This window comes from Anabas testudineus, chromosome 14 (assembly GCF_900324465.2).
Source record: "Anabas testudineus chromosome 14, fAnaTes1.2, whole genome shotgun sequence".
Lineage (NCBI taxonomy): Eukaryota > Metazoa > Chordata > Actinopteri > Anabantiformes > Anabantidae > Anabas > Anabas testudineus.
The window spans coordinates 10,047,910-10,068,419 of record NC_046623.1 but is presented as its reverse complement, the minus strand read 5'-3'; the positions used below and the strand labels follow the sequence as shown (position 1 = coordinate 10,068,419).

At 40.2% G+C, this 20,510-nt stretch overlaps 1 protein-coding gene across 2 annotated transcripts in view; it reads left to right on the top strand.

The window, feature by feature from the left end:
- cadm2a (cell adhesion molecule 2a) overlaps positions 1 to 20,510 on the top strand; it is a 179,616-nt gene that overhangs the window by 126,120 nt on the left and 32,986 nt on the right. For both annotated transcript variants that reach the window (XM_026371635.1, XM_026371634.1), the window contains exons 3-4: positions 5,540 to 5,689; positions 16,732 to 16,884. In XM_026371635.1, coding sequence (XP_026227420.1) covers positions 5,540 to 5,689; positions 16,732 to 16,884 — 303 coding nt within the window. The remainder of the gene's footprint in view (positions 1 to 5,539; positions 5,690 to 16,731; positions 16,885 to 20,510) is intronic.

Genomic DNA, 20,510 nt, shown 5'->3' with positions numbered 1-20,510 from the left:
TTGCAGAGTAGCGTAATTTAAATGCCGGTTTCCACATCAGTTTAACATCTGCGTGCCTGTGAAAAACAGGTGCTCTTTTGTGTGGAGGATGAATTTAACAACAAAATGTTGTTCACTGGTTTTTGCACTTGCCTCACTTGTTTATTCCAAACCCAAAGCAAGATAAGAAGCTTGCTTTCACTTATCTGTCAAAATATCTAGCCCTGTCCTTACCTAACTCGCCTTTGCTCTCAGCTTCTTCTGCTCCCTTTTGCCAGCTAGAAGAAAGCAGCGTATGAAGTATTTATGAAGGCCAGGTTTACCTCAGTCATAAAACCATGAGATGTCTGGCCTTGGCTCAGAAAGGATAGTGAGATCCCTGGCCATTTTGGACTGAGCGAGCTTGAAGTCCGACAGTTTACACACAGAGAAAGGGCAGAGGTTTATATCTTTGCCCTTTAAATTGATGTGGCTGAATCAAGGGCAGGGATACTGAACAAATGATGTTGGTGTCTGGGAGCAAGTCTGGTCACCATTTTGAAATTAGATGTGGGTTTTTATAAGCGATGGTATATAGGATTGACTTCTGAAGTGCAACATTATACGAAAGTTCAGCCATAGCAATTGTCCCTCAATAACAAAAAAAGAGTGTTTCTTGTATCGTTCTGTACACACAGAAAGGTGCACTCAAAAAGAGAAACTCTTTCCTAGATGGTGGATGTCACTGTCTTAACAACGTCTGTTCACACTTTTCACATCCGAGATGCTACTGGAAACATCCCCAGGCCCCCCACAAAAAAAAAAAGACTTCACTGTCCAACTTTGACAAGCTCATGCTTTATACCAAGCTGTCCTCTCTCTGTCACTCCACACCATACTTAAACATAACACCTAGCATCTCCATGAAGGTGAAGGTGATACTTTGTTGATCTGACTCCAGGGGTTGATTTGGACGTCAAGTTTGTGATGGCAGCACCAACAGCTGTCCAGTCTAATTACTGTATGTAAATGACAACAGTGCTGCCATAGCCAGCCTCTCTGATGCTGGATAATTAATTTGATATCAGCAGATCAGAAATTACTGTCCTGAGGTGGTTGTACGCCAGCGATGAATACAAAGGTAGCTCCACCCTCTGCAGGGGTTGCATTCAATTTGCTCACAGCAGGAAATCTTATCACTGTCAGAGGAGCAAGTTCAGGTTGGAAATGTGCACACGCACACACACGCACACAAATTACCATAAAATACAAAGCAGAATAAGGAGGCTTCATTCCTTTTATAAATAATAAATGGCAAGAACCTGCAGCACATAAACCAATTTATATCAACAGTGTTATGTAACAAAGCTATATGAACAGTCACTGTGGCAGTGTATTAAGGGACTTACACTTTCAGTATGCATTATTTTTATTTATTATATAAAAACATCTTTAGATGTCTTTACACAAATGACATAGAGAGAGGGGACGGACATTTTGACCTATATTATGGGATAAATACATTAATGGTTAGATAGCCCTGAGGGCAGTGTAGATGTTTGTCTGATTGTAATCAGTTATATTCAGCTGACTTGCTCAAACATAACAGTCTGTTGCCATGTGCCAAGCTAAACTTAACCCTTCTCCTTGACTTTCCAGACATTTAGATAAATAAAATAAAAAAATACATTGCATACAGTTCTGTAACTTCTTTTTTTTTTATTTAAAAGACTGAAATATAGTTTCTTTCACACTGGTGACTTTCTTTCACAGGAACTTCCAATTTCATTTCCACGTGAATACTGGAGTCTCATTTTTCATGCCAGGTGTAACAGCGTTATGAAATGTTGATAAATCACATTTTAGATGCAACATGGATTTGGGATGCATGTTGATGGAAGGCGTGAAAAAAGGTCACAGCAAAAGAGAAAGAAACAAGACTATGTGTATGACATGTTCCTGAGAAAGATGGAAGAAGGAGTTTGTGTGAAATTGTCACAGTGGGAGGATGAGTCCCAGAGTGAGGGCACGGAGTGATGATGCACTTGTCGGATATGTTAGCTTCTGTTCCAGTAAGTTACTAACAACATTTTGTATTTCATATTATCAAATATTATCGGTTCTTGCCCAGAAAAAATAAAAAAATCTGCCTGGAAGTTTGTGTTTTCAACATTTTGATGTTTCTCCAAATCAGCGAGGACGACGGGGAAACGCTTTCTCGATCAAAGACACAGACGGGGTTTAAGAATTCACACCGGCTCCTGAGATGATCAAACCTTTGACCTTGTACCGTCTCTCCAATCACGAGACCACCTTGCTGCCTGACACTCTGAGAATCACTCAATCTAAGAAGCCTGTCTACCCAGCTGTGTAGCCACCTGTGTAACCTTACAGACACTAACTGCTCGTGGCAAAGCTGCCATGTTGTATGTAATCGTCGGCGCCTCATTCACGATCTTCTCAGCGGAATGCTTGAGGTCGTGCTTTATAGTGTCAGTGACTGAGACAGTACTGTGCTATGGTGTGGATATTTGAAATGTAGCTGTAAGCTTTAATTAAAAATCAGGAAATAAAAAATGTTTGATACAACAAAACAAATCTTATTCAGGTATAAATGGTGATATTCACTAAGCTTGATTATTTGAAGGATAATTTTGGTGCATTACAAGTAGAATTTGTATTTCTGTTGTGTTATACCAACTAAAACCAGAATTATCCAGCACGTTTACGTTTGCAGTAACACATTCCCATGTCTGTATTTATATGTTATTTTCAACTGGCTTGAAAAGTGGCTCGGCTAATCAACTGTGTACTGCCTCTATCCATTTTGTAATCACGCATTCCCAGCCATACATCATAGCTCTACAGCTCAGTTGAGCTCCAGTTCTGGTATAAAGGTCAGTAGCTCCAGGCTGTCCGTCTGTCTGCCTGCATCTCTCTCTTTTTCTCTGCTCCTTGAATGCTTAAATAAGAAAGGTTGGTAGACTCAGCTGCTCTTGCTTGAAAGGTCATGTCAGAAAGCAGACAGAATGCATCCAGGATACTCTTATCACTATTATTTGTTCAGTAGTTTGCTTTGGCAACAGGTACTGTGTGTCTGAATGTGCCTTGGTATCCTGTGAATATTAGTTTGATCCTTTGTGAAATACTGGAGGCAGTACTACGCACGGTGTGAAGTGCAATTCCAAAATATTGTGGGGAAGCTTCACAACGTCTTAGCTATTTGTGGAGGGTACTGAGCAGTCCCATTAAGACTTAAGATCTCTAGAGAGACAGCTGCACGGGATGGGAATGAGCTTTGGTTTACTCTCTCTGGAGGAAAAACTGATTTGTTGTTTGTTTAGAGGCAGCTTGCAGTACAATAGTCACTGTTGCAAAAGAATAACATTGTGCATTGCTGTAGTATATCCTATTTTGTGTATATAGATATAGATATAGAAATAGATACTGTTAAACAGTCAAAGAGGAGGGCAATTAGTCTGACCCCACTCCCCATGAGAGATTTGAGCACAATTGAGCATAAGAAAGGCGGCAGGATCAAGATAAATTTGAAAGACTGGGGAACACTGGGAGACAGAGAGGATATGAAAATGAGAGACAAAGACAGTGGAAATGCCAACCTTCAGGGATCAACTAGAGGAGGAAAGGCGACAGAGAGAGCAGAACAGAGAGAAGTGGAATTGAGTGGAATGGTTGTGAACTGGAAAAGATAGAGCAAGAAACCAAAAGTAGGAGAAGAAGTGGAGTCGAAGTGAGGGAAGGATCTAAATATAGACATGGAAATCAGGAGAGAACAGCTGCCTCCTTCCCTCAGGAGATACATTTAAATCAGGCCTGGGTGGCCAGAGGGGAGAATGGAAGAACCTACTCCACTGGCCAATTAGGCACATAGCGCACTGCACTGTTCTAATATAACCATCAGTGGGGCCCCCGTGGTCATTTCACTCCCACTGGACATGTAGCACAAGACACTGACGCAGGGCTTAGGCAGAGGGATCCCCAGACTGGTGTAATTTTAACATTTCCGCCGGAGAAGAGAAGAGAAAAGGAAGAATAGGGCATAAAAAAGAGATCGTCTGCCTTGATAAGTAAACTTGTAGTACGAGTGGATACAAACATTAAGTCCAAATCTTTCAGTTTTCAGTTGATAGACTGCAGAGATGCAAGAACTGTTCATCAAATCTCATATTTTCTTGTTTGTCAAAAGCAGATCATTTGAAGAACAAAGCAGCAGATTATATTTTCAGGGACGAGTAAAAACGTAAAAATACAACAAGCATGGGTGTCTCCATTTTCAGTGGCATTTTGCGGTGGCACACGCAACGCAGTACTTACTGTAACTGCAATTATACACGGCGTTACACTGTTCCCAACCTCGCTCAGAAATCATCCGTGCAACCATTCAGTATGGTGGTAAACCATTAACTTCCCTTTGTGTCCAGCACAAAAGAAATAAAACGTATCACACTGGGCTGCGTGTCGCCCAACTGTGTAAGTGAGAAAAATGACAAAAAGTAAGTGATTTAAAGAGAGGAAGTATTAAGGAGAGCGAGGGCAGGTGCATGGGAACGGTAAATCGCTGGCAGATCATGCCTCATGCAAAACTTTCATGAATAATACATATTCCTAGCCTCCCATAGCTCAAATTCATTTTTCCTCCGTTTCCCTCCTCTTCCTTCTATCTCTCACATGCATGATTAACCTCAGGAGGCCTTAATCAACACTGGAAATGACCCGTGCTCCTTGACTTACCTCTCCCCTCCCTGCTTTACCTCATCTTCTCTCCTCTCAAAATGTCCTTCACCGCGGGTCTCTCTGTGATGGGGTTTCTCTCACCTGCTAACCCAGCAGACAAGCGCTCTTTTGGGATTTGTTTATCTTTCCCGTGCAATCATTAACTGAAGGAAGGAAAACACTAAATTGACTGCTGATATTTCCAGCGTTGAATGTGATCTAATACAGAAACAACGCATGAATACAAAAAGAATCAAACACGGCCGCGCAGTAATGGAAGTTGTGGCATTTAAAAACTTCTCATTTCCAAATATTTCTTATTCTTATTCCTTTTTTTTTTTTCAGTTTTATGAACCCTTCCTGAGGGGAAAGTTAGCTGCAGATGAATAATCTTTTCTACCTAAGCCTTTATTCACACAGTCTTTAAAACCTGTCCTCTGGAAATGGGGACGGGGATAGATTTGCAGTTATTATTTATTTGCCTAGTTGCTCCATAAGCACACCCTCTCACATGGAGAGAGAGCAGTGTGATCTATGCAATGTTCTGAAAAGTGCTGGCAACTATTGACTAAACAGTTGCAAAAGTGAGCTGTCCATGGTGCTGCAAACTACCTGTGCCTTGATTCGAGGTCCCACAGGATTAGGTTGAATGCAGGAGGTACACACTTGCTGGGGACGGCCTTTAACTGGTCTTTTAGTGTATGTGGGGTTTCAGGGTTGGTAACGCAGGCTAAATACCTTCTGTGTGTTCTAAATTAGGGTCTAGTAGTGAGTGTCTATGCTCCATGCACCCACCTGATGCTTCCTCGTCTCCTCTCACATGTTTCTCTCCTGTGTCGTGGTGCAGGCATCAGCGGTCAGTACCCTCTGGTTCAGAATGTGACAGTGACAGAGGGTGGGACAGCGAACCTCACCTGCCGGGTGGAATATAATGACAACACCTCCCTCCAGTGGTCGAACCCAGCACAGCAGACCCTGTTTTTTGGGGACAAGAAAGGTGAGTGACAGATTGACAGACTGCAGCAGCCACACGACAGATGGAGTATACAAAGTATTCCCTGTGTTAAGGTTTGTGGTGGTGAAAGTGGTGAAATTCACAAAAACATACAAAGATTTTTTTATTTATTTTTATTTTTTTGAGAGCAACCTGAAAAACCCTTCTGTATTCCTGTGTGTTTGTCACTTGAATAAGCTGCTGTCTTTGTTATGTCATAGTTTCTGTCCCACATTTCATGTGTCTGTGTTTTCCTGTCAGCGCTCTGTTTTCACAGCAATTGTATTCACAGTACAGAGAAGCAGATACACACATGCCCAAGCGTGTTTTCATATAGTCTCTAAAGCCTTTCCTCTGGGGATGGATAGTGAGTGGCTATTATTACTTTTTGTACTTTATCGCGCGCACTCAGAGACAAATACGCACACAAGAGAGATCCACACACAAACCCCACTGCTAAGAAAACACTTTCTCACACTGGTGAGAAATGATAATGACCAGTTATCTCCCCGACTTGTTTAATGTTAAACAGGATAAGCAATGGCGAGCATCGTGTGCCGTGAACAATTTGTTTTTCGTGCTGTGAATTATAGAAGCCTTTTTTTGTGTGTGTATAGTTGGATAGTCAGAAAGTAAGAATGGGCGAGGTGTAATTTGGTTGGCATTCCAAGTGCAAACATTTTTGTGTGGAAAGGTTGGATCACAGTCCTCATGAAGCCATTATTACACAGTATGTGATATATAACAGAACAAAGAAAGTTTGTTAATATAGGACTTTAACAACCTCGTGAACTTCACAGCCCACTTTCTGAGAGAAAATAGCCTGAGAATAATGTGATTTGTACAAAAGACTCCAAGCTCTGTATAATAACCGGTTTATATACTGGGGGCCTGAAAGGTCCTGTAGAGAAATTCCTTCCATTAAAATCGATGCAAACCCTTGTTATCTTTGCACACACACGCAGACACACCAACAAATGCACACACGCACACTGTGGGTGTGGCACATGCTTTAAAGGCTAATAATTACAAAGGCTTTATTCCTGACCTTTCACAGCCTCTTCAGTAAAGTCCCCATAAAGAGGATTCATGGGAGTTATTTTGTTGCTTGATCTCTGCTGAAATGTTTGTAGCCTGTGCGTCTCTCAGCTGTATTAGTCAAGTGTAATAGAGTATGAATCACACTCTCTTGTAAGTGTCTGGATTAAGCACATATGGGATTTACACAGTCTTCTGTTATCCTTCTTCCCTCTGGGCTGCCTTGTCCATTTGTGTGTTCATTCTCTGACATGCGTGCATGTCCGTGTCTGTATTTTATATTTTATACTGTGGGTAACTGAATGCATACATGTGTTTCATTTTTCACTCGCATTTTCACTTACCCCCCCACCCCCACCCCCTTTTTTGTCAGACAACGCAACAGTAAAAAGCTGCATTGAACATCGAATTCAACAGTTGATGTTCTCTGCAGGTTATTCCATATCACAACAGGGGTCGGGCTTGGGGGTCCATTTCATGGTATTTCCAGTGCAGAGCTCTGAGATTGGAAATGAAAAAGCAGCCAAGGACTCACTTATTATCAGAAAAAGCAAAAGGATACTACGCAAGCCGCAGAATTGCATTGCTGTTTTGGATTGACTCTGTGTGTGTGCTTGTGTGTGTGTGCGCTTTGGGAGTTGTCTTGCTGAACGTGGCAAATTCAGATGCACATGCTGATGGGAGCACTGCGATGGCGAGTGTTTCCAAAGTGCCACTGGCAGTGTGAGAAAGGAAAGATGTCTCAGCTGCAAATGCCTTTGAGCACAGTAGGTTTCAGATTAATTTTCCTTGCTGCCTGTTGGGAAGAAGAAGATGGGGATTATGGCAAGCACACAGTTGCTGAAAAATACAGCCCCGGCTCGCCAACTTTTTGCATACACAGCTCGGTTACAATTAGCTGAAAAATGTGTTTTTGTCCAATATGCCAACATACAAGAAATAATGTTTCTAAAGATCAACATCTACCTTGTTTAAGGTTGGGGCTTACTCAGCATGACTTACGACTGATATGGAATTTAACATGTTGCTGTTTGTGCCGCGGCTGCATGTGCGTGTCTCTTATCACAAAGAACGTCACTTAAACCCTTTGTAACAGTCAGCCACCGAGCATTTGCATAAACACATTGCTTTTCCAAAGACAAATGCGGCATCTGACTCCATTACAGTCCTTTGAGTGGTGCCGGTTTCACGGCTGTTGTTGTTTAATGTCAGGGCTGAGGCTCACCTCAAGACGTTTAGTTGGATGAAAGAGACTCCTCTTGTTTACCGTCCTCTCAAAGGTGCCGCAACGGCTGTGAAGAGTTGTTTGAATTTCAAATAAGTCATTGTGCCAAAAGTAGCCAATTTGGTCCTTTCCATCACTTACTACTGAGGGACTTAAGATGTGCTTCGACAGCTAGAGAGAGAGACATAAGCACTGAGCAAGAGGGATTCTCTCTTTTATATGATTCAAAAGAGGCTAATATCTTTTTACAAATTGCTCTTTTGGTTTCGTGTAATTCAAGACTTGATAATTGCTTTATTTCCTGGATGGAGAAATTTTGCAGTGAGGCATAATTACAATTTATTCCTTATTCCCATACTACAGAGAACCTATGTGTAATTACTTTCCAGGCTAAATGTGTAGGCTTATTATAGTGGACTCATCATGTGTGAACACTGGCTATGGTATGACACGAAAATCCTTTATTCAACACGGTTACTGTAATTTGCTAACACTTTTCATCACATTTCTCTTCCAACACCCACGTCTGTTTTCACTGTCAACCTCCAGTAGCCTTATGTATCCTTTTTTTTATTTATCTGTCCACCTCTGCCATGCAGAGCCTGGTAGGATCATGGTTTGCCTGTCCTTATAAGCATCACAGGGTATTTACCGGCAGCACACATTTGGTGGAACTGAATGCATTATAGCTTTGTCCTAAATGTGACTAATGCGGCAGGTATACAGCATGTATTGGCAGCTGTATGGACACAAAACAACGATTTATTTATTCCTCAGGCTGGGTGTCAGTGATTATTTGAGTAGCAGCACGCAGGTCATTTTGCCATACTAGAGAGAATCTAGCTGTTCCGCAGGATGAAGCGATGACATGCTTTGTTTCACGGTGCTGTGCTATTTCTTTCTTCAAGGTCATATTTGAAGAGTCTTTCAAGAGGTTTATTTTAACGTCGGGAAATTATTTCGAGACTGGTCGTGCATGTGTGCTACAATAAAAAAAAATGTAGGGTCACTTAGAAATTTCCTTTGTGTTTTAAGCTACGTCAGGTGAAAAATGAAAATGTAAGGCCACATGTATGGTTTAAGGTAGATTGGTGATGACTCACAGTGTTTCATGGAAAAGACAAACTGACCATGAAAAGGTCACAGTGACTCAGTCTACTTACCGTCAGTCTGGACCACACAAACAGCATGTAGTGACGCATTAGTACAATACCGTGTTTCTACACATGTATAGTAACAGTTCTGTTTTTTTGCAATAATATGTCAATGTTGTTTGCAGAATTACCAAAGTTTGTATGTACCTGTGGTGGACATGTCTGCCTTCACTGTTCCGTCTGCAAATTGATTGAATCTGTTTAAACATTAAGATTAGTGTTATGGGTGAACAGCTAAGAGCCAACTGCTCATTTTTAGGCCCCCGAGCAGCTGAATATTAAACTATTTGGGTCCTCAGATGTCAAATATTCAGCTGTCTGAATCAATTTGCTGGCTGTTTGGGGTTGTGTGAGCGTCGTTCGTGTGTGTGTGTATGCTTGTAAGTGTACATATACGTGTGTGTGTGTGTGTGTGCCTGTGGAATGCCGAGCATCCCACCTCCCCAGTATGCAACCATGAAAGCTTTGATGCATTCAGAGTATCTGTGCCTGAGCAATTTAGGGGATAGGCTTTTAAAAGTTTTCCAAAGTAAATAACAAAATAAGAAATGCCTGACAGACTTTTTATTAAACAGATAGCAGAACTTTCTCTCAAAACTTAATCTTAGCAGGAAAGTTAAACTTTTGAGACAGCTGTCTTTTTTTATTATTTCCTGGAAGACTGCCTCTATGAAACATCCTTTCATATCGGCCTGAAGATTGCTACGATGTTCTCTCTGATAGAAAAAAAACTTGACTGTAAATCTCCAAAGATCCCTAACAAGTCCCCTCTCTCCTAGACAAGGACCATAAAACATGAGAGGAAGAAAAAGAGGGAAAAGGAGACAGAATGTAGGCCTTGGTGGGATAAAGGGGAGGAATTAAGGAGGCATTTTATGAGAGCTTTCAGATGCAGTTATCACCTCTGAAAGACACAGACAAACTTTTTATTTGACCTTGAGCATTATGTGTCTTATTACTTTTGTCACTGCTCCTTGCATGTCTTAGTTTAAGAGCATTCAGCTTTGATTTCAAATAAAATTAAAATAAAAAAAAAAGCCTTTTCCACTTACGTGTGACTGCATTGTATTGCAGACAAGTATAATAATTAGAAGCAGAGATCTGCATATGTCATTGTTATTGACTGCATGTGTGGCTTGTGGATCAGAGAAAACAACATGCAAATGTCAGCTTTGTTTCATCTGCTGTTAAGTAGGTAAGGGAGAAAAAGAGACTATATCGTCAAATGAGCAATAGATCCAGTTATTACTGCCTTTATTAGTGGAGCTACTTATCATTTGTGAGGTGCAGAGGAAAATACCTGAGGCAAATGGGAATAATTAGCTCACACTTAGTGACAGACTTATTATTTCTCTCTTTCGGGAGAAAGTTTGGGAGCCGGGGAAAAGAAATCCTATTTTATAACAGAATTAGAGAAAAAGGTGTTAGTGATGATTATTGAGTGTTGATGATGATAATGGGGCTCTGCAAATATCGTCCACTTTCTTTCGAAAGGGTTTTTTTAAGGGATGGCTGAAGTGGGTGCCCGAAAAGAAAGAGCACCTCCTTATCGTCCATGGTAGCTGTACTTCTACTCTTAAGCTGCAGGAGGAAAATGTATCTCTTGACAAAATACAATATGGTTTATAGGCAGAAGCTGTCTCCTCACTGACCTGCTTCTCACAAAGACTTAATGAAGTGGGGCTGGTGGAGGTGTCCCACTGAACTCGCCATGGCAGGTAGAAACTGATGAAAGAAAATCATTTCTGTCACAGGAGAAATCTCCACTAGCAAATAATTATATGGAGTTTGGCACGTTTTCCATTTTAAAAAGCCAGCGCACGGAAAAGGCATAACAGGTAATGAAGGTTGAGAAACGGCTGAGATACAGAATATACATTAAGCTATTCAATAAACATAGCATTGTGTTCGTTTGTGTGTTTCCCCATCTCTCCCTCACACACACACACACACACACACACACAGACTCAAACTCAGACGGGTTGTTGACAAGGGAAAGAGAACAGTCACATCCACACACTGGCAGCTGAATGTATATTCTGAAATTTGCACTTTTCTCATTATAAAACTGTGTCACTTGAATGAGCAAACACCTGCAAATGTTCTATACTAATACATACTGTCCCTGGATAGATGAGAGTGAGTGTGTATGTGTTTGTTTGTTTGTGTGTTGGTGGTGGTCATAGCCATGTGCACTCATCTGCTGCTTTTAATGATTTTGATGCTGAGGACATTAGCCATGGAAACTACTACTATTTATACATGGTATGTAGCTGGTGTACTGTACCATCGGCTGTGTGTCATAATGACTCCCTTTTAGTTCTAGTTGGACGCACAAGCCAAGTGTCAATGTGTAAATATTAAGGTTAATCATTGATTGGTCAGTCTGGGCCCTTTTTATGTCTGTCAATATAGAGTAGCCATGAGCAATATGAAACATATGCATAAACAGCACTCTGTACTCAGTCTGACTGTGTCATATTCACTTAGATACTCAGCTAATATTCGTGCAATTCTGGGAAAAGGCTGTTGTGATGCGTTTCTGTGACTGTGTTAAGTCGTGCGTACATGACACGTCAAATAACCTCTTATTCTCAAGACACAGTACTGCCGGTTGTAAAAAATTGGAAACCTGGGGAGAAAAAAATAATTAACCATCATTGACGTTGTGAGGAATATAATATGAAATGGGAGAAGAAGTTGCTGCCGCGGAGCCTCAGGTTCAGCTGAGGTTCTGACAGCAACCACGACGCACCGCAGCACATCAGCAGATTCAGCTGAACAGTCATAGTGCCGAGGGCGGCCTGCAACTGGCTTCACAAATCAAAATGCAGCAGCAAATAGCACGAAGCATGCAAATGTGTGTTTTTAATATAGATGTGAGCTTAAAACCGAAAATGAGGACACGTTCAATCCACTGCTCTTTAGCCAATTGCTTTCCAGACGGCAGAGGTAGTAAACACGTCAGTGTTTATATTCACGTCTTCACTTGGCTTAGTAACAACTTAATATCTAACTCACTGTGGAAAGTGATTGATACCACAGCTTTTATCTATGTTTATCATGTGGAGTTTACTACATTATTATTGTAGTCACCTGTATTGTACTGTACTCATATCTTTCCTATTACTACTAAATAAATACTGCAGTCATGTTCAGTGACTAGATCACATTTAACTGCACAGTGTACTAACAATGAGGAGAAACAGCAAACGCAGACACAAGTTCTACTGGAGAAAACTTTTAACACTTACTTACACGTACATGTATGCACGTTTGCAGAGAAACTGTTATTTTCTTAAAAAAATGCTTAATTTACCAAATTAAATATTCATTATTTATTAATCATTTTTTTAAATGTATGTTGGGCTTTGTGCTCGCCTTTGGATGAAAATTTACATTTTCATACCGTATGTTCAGCCCACCTGCTGTGCACTCACTCAAACGCGCTCCAGGTTATGGAATTAATTGGACATGTACCAAGTGAACAGTGGCTTTTTGCTCTATAATTAGTCCAAATTACATAGTTCTTTATGAGAAATGTGTTGGAAATTATTAGGAAATTATGGACCAATCAATTAAAACGTAGACCCACACTCATGCATGTGGATAAAGTGATATCTGTATTATAATTCTTATGTTTCAACAACAAAAATCAAAGGATTTGATACATTAACATGCTTTGTTTAATGAGTAACAGGTTAATATTATGTGTCAAAGAGTATGACTGAGCATTAATATCATATTAAATATTATATTTAATAAGACTGTTCCACCAGCTGACTTAACATCTTCCCTCAGAATACAAATGTCGCTTCTAATTTAAAAGTAACAAGACATCTGTGACCTTCTCCCTTTTGCAGCTTTGCACCTCAGTTCTCCTTTTCAAACATGAGCCTCTACAGATTTTTTTTTTTTTAAGGGATAGCTGACATTTATCACTCTGTTCTGTTGCTTTCTGAATACACCATTTGGGAACAGAAAGTGCTCTGGCTTTGGTCTTATGGCCGTTTACTCTGTTATCTGATTGGTCATGGCTTCAGGGGCACCTCAACACAACCTGCTCCTCTGAGCCAACGGTCATCAGCACTTGTAATTACATGAAAAACGCTCGGGCCCCCGCTGGGTTTACCAATATCGACTTGCATCTGCTTCGGCAAACTCGTGTCTCAAGCTTCTCTGTGTCAGCTCTGCTGAGATTAAGACAATCAAATGTATAAAATCCAGCATTTCCCTTTTCTCCCCGTGTCTCGCTCACAAGCACCGTTACAAGCGTTACAAGCAGCAGAATAGACAGAGGTGTACTGACCATTTGTTGCAGATACAAATAAAACTTTGATGCTGACAAGTGCAGCTTTGCTTTCTGTCGTTCTATATTCACGGAGAGAAACAGGCGGAGGCTAAATGAGCAGAAATACAGTTGTACACTCAGTTATTGCAGAACACAAATCTGCGACTCTTTGATGTTGACAACAACACCATCCTCCATGAACACATTCAGGTCTGTCTGCACTAATGGTCACTAATGGATGGCAGGCAACTGCAGCATCTTTGCAGACAAATAGCAAGGGATACATTCCTCTCGTCTACTCTCTCTGTCGATATCCAACTTTTCACTGGACACAGAATGAGAGATGAGAGGAGGCTGCATTGCTAGGGATAAGAAAAGCGAGAAGAGAATACAGAGAAATAGGACTGAAGAAAACTGGAGGTGGACTGTACTTTGTCCATTTAATAGAAAAATGTGAGTCATATGAAGTGTAAAGTATGTACACTGTGTGTGTGTGTGTGTGTGTGTGTGTGTGTGTGTGCGTCTAAGTAAACAAATATTGTAGAAAAGTTTACAATTACTGAATTATTATTTTAGTGTTTGATGTTCATGATGTGCACTTTAAATCAGACCAGTGCACTTTGAAATATCAGAACCCCCAAAAATTAAAGACAAAAGTCTCAATAGAAAAAAAAATCATCAAAGATAAAACAATACCGGCAACACTATTATTTGTCAGTTGCTGTGCAGGTAGTCTAGTGACTGATATGCTATTCTTGTTCCTTTGATTTGAGAACTGGGATCCTTACCAGTTAAACCTTGATTATCATGGTTATATGCTTCGTCCTTCATGCCTTTCATTTAAATTCTGTCTCAATCCGGGATCTGCTTTTACTTTTTGAGCCATCTATCTCGATCTGGCCCTGTAAACACTGAACAACAACACGAACAACCCTTAAAGCATGACTGGATTTCCAAATTCTAATCTATTAACTGAATCTTCAAATTCAATAAAACTAGGGTATTGGATGACTGATTATTATCTGTGTCCAAGAACATATCACGCAGATGATGATCTTTTAAATATTACCAGTTCCAGAGTGTCCATGTAAATGTGAATAAAGCATCATCACAGCTTTTCAGGTCATTAAGTTCTTGTTCATATTACCTTGCTGAGCCAATGCGTCAAAAATATTCTATATACTTTTCACAGAGCGATCTGTCTATCTGTATCCTTCAATCTAACACAAACAACTTCCCACAATGGGCTGTTGACGAGCAGAGAGAAAGAAAAGGAGTCTCATCACGATGCGAGTCAGCAACAGTAAATGTATTTTCTGACATTTGCCTGCTCATATATCCTTGCCCAAAGCAAATAAGGCAACAGTTGAATTGAAGCATTGTTTAACTTGTACACATTCACAGGTTAGTGGAGCTGCCTGAGTCGACAGAATGAGGTCTGCGGGTGGGAGGAAGGAGAAAAACCGAAAGACAGACAGAAAGAAATTTAGTCTAGAACGCTTCCAAATAATCTCTTCTCTCTCTTAGAATATTCCTTGATGAAACATAGTGCAGATGTTTGGATGTACACGTTCCACATCTTTTCAGCACAGGTCTCAGCATCAGCTCAACTGGAAGTGCATTAGACTCAAATGAATTCATTGGTCTTGTAGTGACGGTCATGTCTACTCATAAATACCCAAACAGGAATATAGTGCCACCAGTACCAAGCCTAAAGACATGTCATGTGCTCATATCAACATGTCACGCCTGCTCAGGCTCAGTACACAGCATGTAGAGATAACCGATGTTGCGAGGGACGGGATGGGACAGAACAAATCCAGCAATAAATGAGAGCAAGCAGCTGTCGTTTAGCCAAACTGATTACAACTCCACTGCCATTTATGGTAGGTGTTTAGCCTGGAACCAGCTAAGCAAAGCTATCCATCCCTTGGCAGACCAAATGACACGAGATAGTGTGCTCGCTGACATTTCTCTACATTTGTCAGTTCTGTGATCATTGCACCATGCATACACAGAAGCTGTATGCAGTCACCGAGGGAGACACTTTTACCAGTGACTGACAAATTACAAGTGTAAGTGGCTCACAACCACAGCTGATACTGTAGCAGCAGGCACTGATTTAAGAGTCAGACTGCGGCAAAACAAATAAGTTACATTTTACATCACTAAAAAGTTTGTTCCAAGTTGATAAGTTAGATTTATATATTTTTTATAGACTGCTATAGATGTTTTAATTGAGAAATGCTTGCTTTACTTTACTGTATAAATGGATTTGCAAGGACAAAAATGTATTTGTGTGGGTTTATGACTTTAGGATGTTAAGGATAATTTCTCCCCATCCATCCAACAACTGTTTAAAGTTCTCTGCAAACAATAAACTTTATCTTTATCTTTTTTACAATATTAAATACACACACCTTTTTGCTCACTCCATAGTCTACATGGTCCTTTCTACAAACCAAGGCAGACTATCGTGCTGCTTGTATCTCACGATGCACCTCTCAGACAAAGACATGAATTTTGTCATTGTCACATTCTGCTTCTGAAACAGACACAGTTTTAAAGTATAACGTCTAATTTGAAGGCCGTGGAGTATCCTTCAACTGGCCATCCAATATCAGCAAATCCATTTTAACTCTCACATCTTGCCAAACTCATTAGGCCTCTTTCTCGGCCAGTTATTGCAGTATCGATTTCCATTCCTGTTATGTCTTTTGGAAGATTACATTTTCATATAAGTAAAATGTCTATGATTGGGTTTCCAGCAGAGGAGACTGTATCAGCATGAGACTGATTAATATATTTTCAGATTCAACAGAAAGTTCAGCTTTGAGGTCGCTTTTTGATATGATTTTTGATTGTTTATGCATTTAAATTTATTCCTGCATTATTTACACTGCACATCTAGGTTTGGCTAGGTAATAGCTACACCAAGCTAATCATTTCAGAAATAATGGGCAATATTATACATCCTTGGGCAACAACGATGTGGACATGTTACTCTATGTAATGGTTTCAGTATTTCTTGGACATGGTTATAACGTGCCTAGTTAAGGTCTCTCTCTGATTATATATATTTTATACAATACAGAATATATAGTATATAGAATGGACATTGACCCCTACACAGATTTCTGCTTTACTTTAATGTAAAATATAATACAGAAGACACAACATAAACTAAAGCTATTTTAATTATATGGTCTCAAATGGTATTAAGATCATTACGTGATCACATTGTAATGTTCCTGGGGTTAAAATAAAACTCCCCACTTGAGTTTGCTGAAAGTTTCTGTTATGTTTCCTAACGCTCTGTCTCTGTCTCTCTGTCCAGCTTTAAGGGACAACAGGATTGAGCTGGTGCGTGCGTCGTGGTCCGAGTTGACCATCAGCATCAGCGATGTGAGTCTGTCAGATGAAGGAATGTACACCTGTTCTCTCTTCACCATGCCTGTGAGAACAGCCAAAGCTTACCTGACTGTTCTAGGTGAGTGAAAAACCTCAACAAACATTTGAATTTTTAAAGGAAATATTCATTTGTGTGGTTGAAGGTACAGAGCTGATTCAAAACATCATTTGAATCAGCTGTGTAGCCTCATCTAAAGGACAAAGGACACTCTTTCGAGGACAATGACGTTCTCATATTGGACAAAGAAGACAAGTGGTTTGAGAGAGAGGTGAGGAAGGCCTTGCATGTGCAAATCAACACCCCCTCACTCATCAGAGGTGGAGGGCTTAAACACAGCCTGTCTTCTATTTATCATGCTGCCTTCATCTATTCCCAGAAAGATCAGGCCCAATTCACACCTGCACCAGGTTGGACACACCTAACGACCCACTCTAGGTGATAAGAGGGGTTGGCAGAGGTGTTACTATTACATCCTTCACCCCCTTCCATTGTTTCACCTAATGAGTCTATTCAGGCCAAGGGGGTGGAGTGAAACAAAACCTGGAGCATCATTTTGTGGTCTCTAACTAACTTCAATCTTCAGACTTTCCTCAGTCTATGTGCTTTACTGTAGTTTTAAAAAGTAACTAAGAAGATTAAGGAATCTGGAGCTTCCTCTGCCTGGCATGGTTGTGTTATTAATTTAGGACAATAACGTTTACTATAGTTAGAAGCAGCCAGTTGCTCATCGTATGGCCACGTCACTAAAGCGCAGACAAATAAAATTAAATAAGGACAAATAAATACTACTGTTAGACGCTCTCTCCTATTAGTAATGTTTGTGTTGTGATCATCCGCCCACACAAACATTGTCTCATTTCCTGTCACTGGGCTTATTATCTTGCCAATTAGTTTCCGCTAATGTTAATAGATATGCTAGTGCACTCCAGGACCATTAGCAGACTCTCTGTGTTAACAAGCAAGCTGAGAATTAGAGACATTAAAGGCTACTGCTTAATAAGGATATGGAGAAAATTATTTTGCAATCCTGAACAATAGTTAATGGTGCAGGCCAGGAAATACAGCAGGAGATTTAATAAACACACAAAATGGTCTGGGAATGGAGTAGTTTATCTGCAACTGTTTCAGGACAGTGAGTGCTGAGAAAAAAACAGAAATGAATATTGCAAATCCTTTGCACAAAATAAAAACTAAAAAACCTTTAAAATAATATGCAGTGTAATGAGCTTCTCCAAATTGTGGGTTCATCTGCTACAGTAATACAACTTTAAATTATAATAAAGAACAAATTGGTATGAAAATATTTTATGGTGAGGTTGTAGCATGTTCACCATCCTAGTTTAGCTTTTCTCACATTAGCTAATTAGCTTTATACACAAAGTAGAGCCAAGCACCAAGGTCAGTAAAATTCATACTAGGGAACATAAGTGTGTGCAACAAAGTTTTATGACAATCCCTTTAAGTGTTGTTGTGACATTCTATTCATAACCACTAATGTGAACTGGTGGTAGCTCTGGAGGAGTGAGGAGATCATCAGAATCATTAGAACTCATCCACCGGGTGTCATGAATGTACGCACATAATTTCAGGCCTTTCCAATCAATAGCTATTTCAGTCTGAACCAAAGACAGCAATGCCGCAAGCTCAGCTAAAAATGCACAACACAACACACTTGGCATCCTGTCCATTGTGAGAAAATAAAAGTACAAAAGTTTTGTAACTGACTTTAAAATTTTGGTTCTACTTATCTTGTCACAGTGCTAATGACCACAATGATCTTTTTTTCAGCCACAATGCATCAGAAACCGCACTCTTCTTTCTTTTTCTTGTCTCGAAAATGCTGTTGGTCATGCTTCAACAGTCATGCACATACACACATAACAGCAGAGGCAAATCCATGATGCACAAATGAGCAACACACACACACACACACAATATTCTACACCAACACATACATGCACACTCACACACACACACAACCAGTGAGAAGGATTAAAGCTTTGCAGCCTCAAGCCACCCAAGGGGAACGTGACTGCATAAGATGAACACTGTATTTGATCTGCTGTCATTCAGTGTGGAAGAAAAACCATCATAGACTTTTTTGATTCAAGCCAACCTTAATCATTAACATACACATCACAATAATACTTGGTGACATATGCTGAAAACTGCACTTTAGGCACAGGAAGACATGCACATTAAAAGTTACATGAGTAGCATTAGGTTAGATGAGCTTGGCTAGACCTCAGTTACCAAACTGACAGTTTGTTTGCATCTAGATTTAATCTAATATCATCAACGACTTTGACAAGTGCTGTCTATGTACTCTGATGGGCTCTAAAGGCAGAAAAACCAGGCTGACACACAAGTTTAAAATGCTAAAATGCTCCTTCCTAGGGAATACTACCAAAGGGTAATGGAAATAGTAAAATTATTTTAAATGATAACGTGTTCACATACTATTTTTGACAAATGAAAAAATTGTAAATGCAATCAAAATATTTTTAGGCCTATTACGTCAACACCCAAATGGCTACAAGCTACAAAGTTATGTCATTTGTTTGATCATTTTTGCACATTTTTCCAAACATTTGTGGTTAATTATTTCTCAAGTTATCACTTTTAGTATAATGATCATAACTTGAGAAAAAATGCCCTTTTTTAACTCACATAATCAAAATGAGTTGCCACTTTGGACCTTTGCCTGTGTAAATGAACACACAACCGATGTACACATGAATGAAAATGGTTTAATAATGTCATGATCATATAGGGTGCCAGCTTCAAAGAGATACAAGCATAGACTAAACTGGTGCCACTTTGTTCTTTGCACTCATCTTGTTAGTAAAATGATATTTGAAATTTTAGATGAGTCTGAAAGACTCATTAAAAAAGAAAGGATGATGGTGACCGTGGAGGCACAGAGGCCAGTGAAGCAAAGCAGGGATTCAAACCAGTCACCTTTTAAGTTAATGAGGGGATGCTTCTTTTGGAAGCCCATCTGTAATGATTCTAAGGTCATTTTCTTCCATCGTGCACAACCGCAGGTCGTGTTGCACAGCCGAGAATGTGCTAAACAGCTCTGCTGTTAAAAATAAACACAGGATAGTCAACAGAAAAGAGGAAGGCCTTTACCTTTGGCAATAAACATTACAGGAGGTGGTGAGACAGACAAGGCCAAAGTCAGTTGTTGGCATTGACTGACAGACCTTTCAGTCACTCAGCCTGAAGCAGACGTACCTCTCACTGGGATTAGAAGGGCAGACGCACTTAAAACATTCAATACAGGAAAAGCTAGTAATTAACATTTTCTATGCCACCTTGTGACCTCCTCTGCGGCTGTCAGCCTATGCTTGTATGTACACTTATACAAGCTACATTTCCTGTTTCCCTGTTTTTTTTTTAGCACAAAGTAATTCCAAAGGAGACATGCTGTTTAATTTTAAAATTTAACAAAACTCTATCCACCCCTTTTGTTTTTTGTGGTAGTAGCAGGTGTCTCACGACCTGGCCAAAGAAAATCAAAACTGTCTGCATGGCTAGACACCACTAGATGTGCGTGTATTTTGTAATTGGTGTGAAGCAGCCGTTAAAGGAGGGGACGGCCCAGTGGCTAAAGAGACCATCCACCCATGTGTCAGCGACATTCCTCTCTGATGGCGTTCTCAGGGATGCTGCTGTGTAGAGCGTGCTCTAATCTCCCT